Source organism: Vigna unguiculata, chromosome 9, assembly GCF_004118075.2.
Source record: "Vigna unguiculata cultivar IT97K-499-35 chromosome 9, ASM411807v1, whole genome shotgun sequence".
NCBI lineage: Eukaryota > Viridiplantae > Streptophyta > Magnoliopsida > Fabales > Fabaceae > Vigna > Vigna unguiculata.
In genome coordinates, this window is record NC_040287.1 from 31,411,203 (window position 1) to 31,423,420 (window position 12,218).

Sequence of the window (12,218 nt, forward strand, 5' to 3'; positions counted from 1 at the left end):
GTTTGATGAGAGAAAAATTCTAGAAAACAAGTAATCTTTGCTACAAATTTTGTTTCTGCAGTAGTGGATGTGACATGAACGATGCACTTCATGGTTTTCCATTCTTCAGAGTTGTGATTAGCAAGTGACCCTTCAATTCTCAAAGTGTATACAGAACAATAATAATTCAGAGTTCAAACTATTTTCTTATTACCATCTTCGTTTAACTTTCAACGTCACAACCCAAAATACTTTAAAAAATATAGATAAGGTCTCTCGCTAAGAGAGCTTAGTCACCTAATAATTTGTTTAACCAAGAAAGTTTTACAATTGAAGAATGATACTTTGTTTAAATTTAAGATTAGAAAAAGTTTAGCGGAAGAATAAATGAAATAAAAAGTGAGATACTAAAGAATTTAAAGTTAAATGTTATATAAAAAACATTTAGATATAAAAAGCGAAATTCTTTTATCATTTGATATTATGTTTAAAAAGCTTCATATGCTTTTGAAGATAAAGATAGTATTTTTGTTATTTGTACTCAGAGAGTTGTCGTATTATTGCTTGTCTACTTTCTTTTATTTGTTTTGTCATTCACCATTAAATGTTTTAACTTTTGTTTGTAATTCACCATTAAATATTTTAACTTATCTATTACTCACACTTATTCTTCAAAGTTTCATATATACTCAATATGATGGATCAGAAAAAATATTAGTTATATCTCATATCATAAATATTAAAAGGAAAAAGTTATTTAAAATTATTTAACTAATAACTTTTACAAGGATAAAATGATCTAAACAAAAATTAGTTTTTATATTTTTAAAAGAAGAAGAGATTAAATAGTAATAAGAAATAATATTAAATGATAGTAAAAAATATCTTGGTATTAAAATACTAGTGTGTTCATATTAAAATTGAATGGTAATAATTATAAAATATTGTAGTGAATTTTAAGTTTAACTTTATTCTATAAAATTAGTTTCTAATATGAAATTTACATTTATCTGTATAATTGAAATTCACTTATTTTGGTTGATGTAAAGTTAAGATATGTTTGAATTATCTATGATACAACGATACTTTAATTTGAATCATATATCCGTGTTTGATACATATCTATGTCCGATACTTTAAGATATTTTTTTATACTTAGTAATAAATTATCTAATCTTTAAAATTGTAGTACTTTTATGAAAATAATAATTTATAATTTTCTACATTAACAAGTTCAATATATATGATTTTAATTTGGATTCACACAGTAACAATCACATATTTATATTATTTTTAAAAATTATTGTATATTTGTTAATATGCATATATCATATATCGTATTCTATAATTTTCAAACTAAACATATTGGCGTATCAGATATATATCATTTATCGTATTCTATAATTTTCAAACTAAACATATCTGATACACATATCGTATTTGTACATAGAAAATAAACTTAAACTTGTTTTTGAGTCTGAGAAATAAAAACACACTTAATTGTTCTGGTTTTGTTTCTGACATTGTGAAGATTATTTGACAGCATTAGGGGATTGGAAACTGATGCAGAGGGCTAGTGTTGGCGTGAGTGATGAATGAGGAAAAGTGTTGAGTTAAGCCCCCACCATGGCCTCCACCACCACCACCATTATGTTCACACTTCTCTGCCATTGGCTTGGTGCAACTCATCTGCCTCTGCGATTCGCAAATATGATGCCACACATTATTTAATATACTCATTAAAAACAATACCCTTTTTCATTTTTTCTTTAAAAAGAGCATGACAAGAAACATGATTGGGGACACTGTATTATAAAATGGTTCTGTCCTTTTCTTACTTTGTCCTTATTTTAATACTTTCTTCTCACATCATATATTTCCAAAGTCCTGCAACTGTACTATCATTATTGCCCTATTTACTTCCCATTTTTCTTCGTATAAATACTCATTCTCTTTCTTCCTTTGTCCCAAATAAATAAATCTCAAAACTCATCCTCCTCTCCTCTGTTATACTTTCTCTTCCTCTGCTTTTCTTACTCTGTTTCCGCTCCAACATATATTGTATCTGCCTCTCTTCTAAGTTAGATTCAGTATTGGAGAAATGTATGCTGAAACTGGTCTTCTCTTCCCATATTTGCACAACCTCTCTCAAGAGCTTCACCAGCTTGAGGAGTACTGCAAAACCCAGAAGTACAATGCTCCAATGGTATCTCCTCTTGCTCTCTTCTTCGCTCTGCTCATTCCCCTGTTTTTGCTCTGTTTTTCTGCATTTTGTTTCATTTTATTTCTTCTTTTTTCTCTTATGCAATAAATTTCGAAACTTTGATACTTCTTCCTTACTCCGAATTGCCCCTATTCGTTTCTTCGGAGTAAATGGGGTATCGGAAAATGGGTCACTTTTTATTACAGAATTAAACTCGATTTAAGTTGGTGTCTGAGTCTAAATTTTCACGTAAATGTTTACTTCTCACATTTCAGATTTTTTGCTACGTTTCTTCCTCTTTTAGTATATGATTTGCGGTTCCTTCCTTGATGGGTAATATCAAGCTGAAGAAGGAAAGCTGATAACCAAACATCTTCTAACTTAATACATGCTTATTCATTTTCGTTTTTCTCCTTCTCTTCTTTCTGAACGTTTTCTCTTATTAGTACCTCAAGTGGAAACAACTGTAGTTGGATTCATACGCTGGATCTGAAAAAGCATGAGAAAAGGAGAGAAAATAAAATGGGTATAAAAGGGAAGTATTTTCTCTGTTATAGTTCCGTCTTGTGTAATCTTTCTTCCTACTGTTACAAGTCTGTAGTGTGTGAACTCTCAGTGGGGTTTGTCCTTTTGCGCCGCACTGAGGAGGGAGATTAAAGAAAAAAAAAAGGACTTTTATTCGCTTTACTTCTTTATAGTAAGGAAAAAGGGTAAAGGAATGGAGTTTGTTAATGCTCAACTTAATCATTTCCTCATGGTGTTTGTCGAGCACTACATGTAGTTCTAGAAAGGTTATTTCTATTTCTGCTCCTGTTACATTTAATAAATGGTAAAATTAGGTTGCTTTCATGTGGTGTGGTTTTCTGTTTTGGCACTAAAATTTCAATCAAATTTCGGGTGACAGTGCCTTGCAATCAGAGAAGGAGCACCTTGACTAATCCACCTTCTGGTTTTGTGTCCACTACGGTATAAGGATTTATAATGATATTGCTTGCAGCATAACCTTAAATAATAGTGATGTGTGAATTTATATCTGTTGTTCAATTATTTGTTTTTCACTGGCTTCCTTTATTTATTCTGATTTCAATAATTCACGGGAAGGAAAATAGTGATCCATAGTCTCTACCTGAGTTATAATCAAATGTATTCTGGACAGTGTGTGATTCTAGTTTCACTGTTTCAGCTGTTAAAAGCTGGATTTTCTTTCAAAGCCAGGTTATGGGTTGATGCATGGCTTGGAATTTGAAACCATTTATTGAATTCCAATTTGAAATCCTGAATCTTAGCAGCCATTCTTTTTGTTTGTGAAGGTTCAGCTGAATATGTATTGGCAGATAATGTTTACAGCTTTGCAGTAGGAATATGGTGTTTGTTTGCCACCGTGTGTGGAATTTTATTTGTGTTGAAATTAAAAGAAGAAGCGTAAGAAAATCCTTGCCTTTTTATTCATTTACCGTTTAACCTACAATATATACTATTCTGATATAAGTACTTGAATCAATTTCCTGAACTGGAGAATCTCACATATTTCTTAGACTCTGCTTGAAACTCTTTGAAACCCTTGCCCAACTCTCTTACTGACATATAGCTTTTTCTGTCACCTCACTGTCTCAGATTGATTCTCTCTTTTTTGCTGTTTCTCTCTTTCCTAAAAAAGTTGAGGATAATCCCATCCATAAATCATGTTTTGGTTGGATGACCATGATATGCAATTGGAATCTTTTTCCATTCTAAGAAATTTATATTGTGGTCAGTTGCTTTAAGAATCACTTTACTTGATGGAATCATGCAAATATCATCATGAAACTTTTGGCATCATTGATATGTCAGTAAATCATCTTTGGGCAGCTTCTCAGCATTAGCAAGTTAAATATGATAACTAGTTGGAAACAAGCATCACATGCTCACAACAATTGACTACTGGATATAGATTATGACTAAACATTGAATGTGTTGATGACACATCTTTTTGAGGGTGCAGGGTATGGGAGAAGGAAAGTGTAAATCATTGTAACCCATACCGTGTCTGGAATTGACATATTGTGATGTGTCCTTTCCTCTCTTTTTTCTTTTGTTGCATTACAGTTATTGCTTTTGGTACAATACTATTATTTCATATTTGTCTGTAATAGTTAACAGTCTGTGCTATTTTTTTGTTCTAAAGCTGTATTCTGCTTTCACTTGTTAGTTGTTGCATTCTGGTTATACATTATGTTATTATCAAGTCCAATAGTTTCATATAGCTTAAAAATAAAGTTAAAGTTAATTTCATTTGTATAGCTCTTTTCCTTTTCTTAATTACTTTATAATTTAGTTCCCCATGTGTTTGATGCAGGATGAGCTTGTTCAGTGTTCTGCCATGTCAGAGTATGATTTGGCAGCAGAGGGAGATCTGTTCAAAGCTCCTGAACCTATTATTGAAGAGCCAATCATGGACCTGGATCCCATGACCATCTCAATGATGTCTTGTGGGGAAGATGTTTCCTCTCAGGGACTAAAATCCACTGATATTGATATTCTTCAGAATGATCAATTTCTGAGTGAGGTATTCTATGAATGCAAAAAGGATCTCTTAGAAAAGGCTGCAATAGAGTCACCACTCTCTGAGATTCTGGAAATCAAGGTTCCTCTTCTGAACATTGATGAAAACTCAATTCAAGAAAACAAGTCACTTCCTGACATGCAGTTGGGAAAGAGTGTCAGTTCAGGAAGTTTAAGCTCAATGGAATGGATTCGTGGAGCTGCAATGAAGCCTGCTTTCATTGATATCCCTGCAATGGATTTCAATGCAGTTTATGGCATGCGAAGATCGTTTAGTGAAGGAGATATAAAGGTTTAACTTAACCTCTTTTGTATATACAGTTTTGCTGGAATCTATCACATGTCTAAAAAATTCATAATCTGCTTCTGTGATCAGAAATTAAAAGTCTGTTACAGAAATACACCGAAATTCTTGTGGTGCCTTTTGCCATGTATATCATGTTATCCATATGATTAACTTGCTTCTGGATATTCTGTAAGTGCTGCTACCTTGAGAACTTGCAGTGTAATTAAATATCTGTCACTTAATTTGCCCTTAACTCGTGTCTTTCCAAACACCTAAAATGAGTTACTGTATCCAGCAAATTATGCTTCCTTGTGCAGAATGACAAACAATTTCTGTTTTAAATTTATTTGTCGTGAATAAACTCACCAAGATCTAGTGATTTACTCAACTATTGTGACAGACTCTGGGTAACGGAAACATGAACATTGTTCAATCACCCGTTGAGAGGCCCTTTCTCATCTGCAACTGCACCAGTGAGGAACGCTTCCAAAAGCTCTCCAGGTACAGGAATAAGAGGACAAAGAGGAACTTTGGGAGGAAAATCAAGGTAATCATATAGGTTCACCACGCTGTTCTCAAGGTTTTCTAGATTTTGTTTTATTCAATTCAATGCATATCTCATGGATGAATACTTTCTCTTATAAAAATGTTCATCACCTCAACTGTTGAAGCTTTGAACTGTGTTGTTATTTTTTGCTATTTTTGTACTTAGTGTGCGTTTGCAAATCCTTGTCAGTTTTGCTTAAAAAAGTAGAAGCTAGAAGTAGCTGCTTCTCAATTAGCATGAAAAATCACATCTCAACATGCTGACAATCCTTGATATGCTATTAAGTTGTTAAGTTTGGCATCAAGATTGGTTTTCTTTGGCAACCAAGTTTTATTTTGATCGATGTTATTTTGTATCCAGATGTATACTTTATACTGATCTTATCTTTAGTTGATGTGGAACTTCTAACATCTTGTATCCAAATATATATTTTAAATTGACCTTATTTCTAGTTTACATGGGATTTCCAACATTTTTAACCAAAAGCGGATTTTCATGTGAGATGATGATATTCTTGTTTTGTCCAGTATGCATGCAGGAAGGCTCTTGCTGACAGTCAACCAAGAATCCGTGGAAGATTTGCAAGAAGTGAAGAATGTGAGAGCAAGAGGGAATGAATGAATGACTTAATAACTGATATAGTAGTAGGAAGAAGGTAGAGTGAAGTAGCTATATCTGATCAAACTCAGAAGTAGTAATTATGTGATTAGAGCTTATTGTATGTTTGAGCAGATATTTGCTGAATAAAGCAGACCCCAAACTTCTTAGGGTAGTTCATCTCTTTATCTATTCTATCATCGTCTCTGTACACGGGAATTACCTTCCACATATGTAAATAGGTTTGTTCAATAATGGAAAGAAAAAGAAAATATGTTGTACTGTGTTCATATACATATATATATATATATATATATATATATATATATATATATATATATATATATATATATATGTATATATATCACCAAATGACAAGGTAAGATCAATAATTTCGTTCTCTAAAATTTTCATGTTTAACCCATCAAATATAATTGATTTCCTCCTCCAATTTAGGGTATCAATGAGATTATTATTTCATCAATCATTAGATATTTAATATATGGAATGGTAAGCTTTCATGTTATTTCATTAAATTCCTATTTGTCACATCTTACTTTATTGTATTAATTATTAGATAGTAGTGACATATTAGATTGAAGATGCCATGAACATCATGCTATCTACATATGCTACAATGATAAAACATGAAAGATCTGTTCGTGTAGGTATCAAATTGCAAATTCATTTAGAAATATGTCAGATGCCAAGTCGAGGAACAAAACTTGATTGCACGAACTTTGTAGGACAAAACAATGTCGTTTTGAAAATTTAAAACATAAATGTAATCTTTGTGCGACACGTGAAAAGTGATTCACCTTTGCATATTGTGGGCTAAAAGCAAGATAGACCATGAATGATGTGGACAGGTGGATCATTGCATATACATGTTTATGGTATGTCACTGTCACTTTTTTTTTTCTTCTTTTGTGAAAATAATAGACTTCAATTCTATTACTCAATATTAGGACAAGAATAGAGGCCATTCAAATCAACTTGGAAAATAGTGTATAATTTCAGTAGAAAAGTGTTAAAAGGAAGATATATATGGTGAAAATGTGATGGTGCCTAGATTTTAGTACAAGATTTTACAGGTTTTGCTGTTATCAACACTCTTTTCTTCATCCGTAGTGTTGTCTTGTCTAAAGTGTTAGAATTAGTAAGCACGAAAATTTAAACCAGGAAAGAGTGTGTCTAAGCTCTTGTTTGGAGAATTGAAGCCACATATTTGAGTAGAAAGTGGGTGTTTGTATTAAGAGAAGGGAAGTAATTTAGAAGTGAGGTTTGTGATTTGAAGTGAAGTTTACTAAAGTGAGGTGAACCCCACCTATTTTGTATCACTTCCAATTTATAGAAGGAACTGTAGCAAATTACCAAAAACTGTAGCAAACACAATCAAGGAGAGAATTAGGAAGATATGATGATTTAGAAGACATACTTTAGGTTATGGTATTCGTGCTGACTCCAATTAGGAGATATAATGTGTTCACCAAGAGGTTAAGTACTTAGATGATGATTCAGAAGAACATTGTGTGGAATGAATTTAAAAAACTATATTAAAAATTTATCAAAAACTTCAAAATAAAACCCACTTAAATTGTGAATTACATAATAATACACGATATTTTTTTTTTCAAATACCTAAATGTACTCTTATGATAAAGTACTCACACATGTAAAGATTTGTAAATTTATTAGCATCCATAAAAAAAATTAAAATATACTAACTAAGTTAAATATAATATATGATCAAAATTTACGGTGTAAGACCCATTAAAATCCTGTTTATGTAATTATGTCCTAAAGTAAAGGGCTGCCCTTGTGTTTGGGCCTAGGGCTGGCCCAAGTGATAAAACTGAACCCTAAGCTGCCCTAACGCACTACCATCACTCTTCACAGATCAGCCGTCACCCTTCTACTCCGTGAGAGAGAGCTCTGCTAGGGTTTAGCTGCTTTCCGCATCCAGTGGGCTCGAATCAGTTCGTCACTTCTCGTAAGTTCATTCCAACCCTGCTCGTACTTCTTCTAGTGTTTCTTCACGTTTGTTTTAGCTAAGAATCCGTAGTGAGCCTATCTTGTAATCTGCCCCGTTGTTTGTTTCATTTCCTAAGCATGACCTAGAGTTGTGGTGCCGTGGTTACCGTTGAGTCCTATACTAGCATATTCCAGGTAAGGGAAGCTAGAACCTTTTCGTGTGGTGTGTTTTGGCTTGTATTGGTGTGGTTTGCGAATTCTTTGAGATTGTGAATTGCTATGAATGTCTGGACTGGCTGGAATCTCTGTTGGGTGCGTGTATGCGTTGTGCAGGTGCGAGCAGTGGCGGACACTGATAGACTCGCCCAGGCGAGATGTGCAGAGGCTCGCCCAGAGCTTTCTGCGCGAGTGGTCGCTCAGGCGACCAGGGTGTGTTTTTGAGCGAGCACACAACTCACCCAGGCGAGAGGGGTCTCGCCTAAGCGAGATCCCGTGCTGCTTTCCTGTTCCTGTTTGAGCCCTTGCCTAGGCGGAGGGGGACTCGCCTGAGCGAGACTGTCTCGCCTGAGCGAGACCCCTCAGCCTGAGCGAGGTGCTGGGCGAGACAGTGCTGTGTTTGGATGATTGGTTTATTTCTGGATGATCTGTTTGGTTGGGTATGAATGTTATGATGAGGGACATGTATATAATGAAGTATGATGTATACGTAGCATGATTCATGAATTTTAAATGATGGGTTTGGTATGAGTAGTGACATGTGAACTAAATGAGATTGGTGTTATTAAAGTGGCATGATAATGAGTAGACATGTCAAAGTGGGCCAACCCGACTCACACGGGTTGGCTCACCACGAGCCGGGTTGAAAATGAGTGAACCCAACCCGGCTCACTTTCTGGTGAGCCAGAAATTCTGTAACCCGGCTCAACCCACCACGGGTTGGTGGGTTAAGTGGGTTGGCTCACCAGCCCACCTAAAATTTTTTTTTTTAGTATTCAAATATTTAAATAAATTTTTAAGTAACCCATGAAATGACAATCATAATAAAATCAAGAACCAATATTTTGATCATGCTCACCACCAATATATGAAGAATTATTTCCAAGAAAGTATCCATTAGTCTAAGGAAGCATGGCTAATATTACACATTTTCTGTCATGCTATTCAACAAAATATAAATAAAAAAACTATATATTTTTTTCATGCTAATTTAGAAAAAATTGTTTATAAGACGGTTACTTGAGTAATTTACTATAAAGATTATAATTAAAGATTAAAGTATCAACATATATATAACTTGACAATCAAATTAATTAAACATTTAAACTATTCAAATATAATTAAGCAACATTCAAGCATTTAAAAACATGAAATTGTGAACAAATATAATAGGAATAGTAAATAATTATTAAAAGAAAATTTAAAAAAATTAAAAAAAAATTGTAAAAGAAATGTTGGTGGGTTAAGTGGGCCAACCCACCTTCAACTCGGCTCGAACCCGTTTAACCCGTGGGTTAAGTGAGCCGGGTTGAGTTCAACCCACTTTTGAAAAAGTTAAATTTTTCTCAACCCAACCTGGCTCGAACCTGCGGTGAGCCGGGTTGGCTCATGGGTTGAAACTCATTTTGACATCTTTAATAATGAGATGAGTAGGATTCAACATGAAACATGGAATGGATTTGGTTATAAAGGTTGGCATGGGAGTTATGTGCATGATAAATATTACTTTATTGATTGAGTATGTTTGGTCTGTGTCAGTGCATAATTCTTTGGGGTCTTTAGGTGAGACTTTCAGGGTCGCGCTTCAGTGGTCGGGACGTAATTCCATGGCCCCTGTTAGTGGGTGCCCGTGGTAGTGCCCCATTTGTATAACTAGGTAAGGATTCAAAGTAAGGTTGCATCCTGACGCTCTAAGGGGTCAGTTAGTCTCACCTAGAGCGGATTGACTCCTGTGGTGAGAGTAGCAGGAGGCCTGAAATTCATTAAGGGCTAACCTTGTGGTGAGGGAAAATTGATTCATCGTAACACTTGAAACACATAGCTCGGGGGTGAGCAGCTCGGGGGTGAGCAGAGGTATCCACCACAAGTGCAGGCATCCGTTGAATCCGACTAAGTTATACGTATCCGGATGAGTCAAGTCGAGTCGTAGTGTATTGATTGAAGAGTCTTAACATGCTTGGATGTTGTACTGACATTGGATGGTGAAAGTGTATTTAACTGTATGATAAAGATGTTGATTGGCTCTAGCTTACCCTTTTCTTTTGGTTGCCTTGTATGTCGTGTTTCTATCTTGCGATGATCATCAATTTATTGATGGAAGCAGACGCGAGGGATAATCGTGGTCATCAGGGAGGAGGCGACTCTACAGCTTAGTTTTTCGTGGAATATCTTGAGGGCTACGGCCTGTGTATTTGTCAGTCTTTTATATGCTCGTGTTCCAGCATACTTTTTATGATACTCTTTTATCTTTTGTGGCATCGTGGTGTGCCTTATTTTGTAAGGTCTTACGTTTAAACTCCAGAACTGCGCTGTTATATTATAATCATGTGACGTTTTCTTTTAATTATACTCATTAATTAATTGGGGCGTTACATACGGTATTAATTCTACATACATTTTGAAATAAAATAATAATAAAATAATTTTTTATTATAAATTTACATATTTTAATAATACAAAATTTAATTTAAAATAAAATTTTATCATTATTTATAATTTTATAAAATAATTACTTCATATTATAAAATGTTTTAATTTTAATTCTAATAAAATCATATCTAAATCTTAACTAAGAATATTTTAATAATTTATTATACTATTCTATTTGTTTAATTATTTTATTTTATCAAACTAATAAATCTAACACAATTTTTTATTACTCCAAATTATTTTATTTCCTTTCATATACTCAAAAATATTATCAAATTAAAATAAAACATAAATGTTACAAATACTCTCTCTCCTAATAAATAAAAACACATGTAAATATACACATGTAAATATTTGTTGAGCATCAATATATATTAATAATTATGATATTCTTTTTTAGTTTCGGTATTTGATAATTGAAAATTCAACCATTATCCTTAATTAACTTTAAAATATTTTAATGGTATTAAAGTAATATTGATTTTTTTTATGGGTAAGGTTAATTATAAGTAACTCATTAAGAGGGTCTATAAGAAGATTAATTTTTTATTGGAAATCGAAGTTGATATACATTTTTTTATTATTTATTCAATTAACCATATTATACTATTTTTGTCTTAATGTAGATTTTTTCTAAACTCATAGTAGAGATGGCAAATAAATTCGTTCTCGTGGGTATTGCTCGAACCCGTTCCCGTTTTGACGAAGAATTTCTGCATTAACTGGGTATGGGTATGTGTATGGGTATGGGGAATCTCAGACTTTTTCAATTGGATATGGGGATGGTTATGGGTATGTACATATCCTCGTCATAATACTCGTCCCTGCCATATCTTCGTCATTATTTAAATTATTAAAATATTCACAATTAATTAAGTAACTATATATATATATATATATTTATTTATTTATTTATTTCTCAATTTTTTATTTCTTCTAATTATTTGGTTTATCATGAAACTCATTTGCATCTCCAATATATTTTTCATCTTATCATAACATTTATGTAATTATGTTAAAATGATGTATGTCAATTAAAAAAATTTTATGTCTCATATTTGAATATTTCTATTATTTTTTAATATTTTTATTTATTATATATTTTCCTTTCACATGAGTATGTTCAATACTCTCAATTTAAGTGTTTATTAGTGTAAATCTTTCATTTACTAGGTAATATAAAAAAAATCTTTACTTATTTTTATTAATTTTTGTTTCATTTGAAAAACTCTTTTGTTTCACTAAAACAATTATTTTTCAACCATTGAGTATATATGTTGATATTTGAAAAGTGTTCTTAGATGTCTAAGGTATTTTTCATCTTATCATACCCTTTGTGTGATTTCTTTCAATAGTTTCTCAAATTGTTTCTAAGACATACATTCGTTAATTTTTTAATATTTTTATTTGTTGTTTATTTTCATCATGTAGAATACTATTTCAGT

General features: G+C 32.8%; 1 protein-coding gene across 2 annotated transcripts; it reads left to right on the forward strand.

Moving 5' to 3' along the window:
• Window positions 1–1,920: 1,920 nt before the first annotated feature.
• On the forward strand, window positions 1,921–6,427 carry LOC114164124. Of its 2 annotated transcripts, none has more exons than XM_028048653.1 (4): window positions 1,921–2,185; window positions 4,518–5,015; window positions 5,410–5,556; window positions 6,084–6,427. In XM_028048653.1, the coding sequence occupies exons 1-4, from the start codon at window positions 2,081–2,083 to the stop codon at window positions 6,171–6,173; spliced, it is 840 nt and encodes a 279-aa protein (XP_027904454.1). In that variant the 5' UTR covers window positions 1,921–2,080; the 3' UTR covers window positions 6,174–6,427. The 2 variants fall into 2 exon arrangements, with proteins under 2 accessions (XP_027904454.1, XP_027904455.1); XM_028048654.1 differs by lacking the exon at window positions 1,921–2,185 and adding an exon at window positions 3,019–3,148.
• The last annotated feature ends 5,791 nt before the right edge of the window (window positions 6,428–12,218 follow it).

Coding starts and splice junctions, on each gene's coding strand:
- LOC114164124 (XM_028048653.1), top strand. CDS start 2,081: ATGTATGCTGAAACTGGTCTTCTCTTCCCATATTTGCACAACCTCTCT. Junction 2,186..4,517: donor AGAAGTACAATGCTCCAATG/GTATCTCCTCTT, acceptor TGTTTGATGCAG/GATGAGCTTGTTCAGTGTTC. Junction 5,016..5,409: donor TTAGTGAAGGAGATATAAAG/GTTTAACTTAAC, acceptor CTATTGTGACAG/ACTCTGGGTAACGGAAACAT.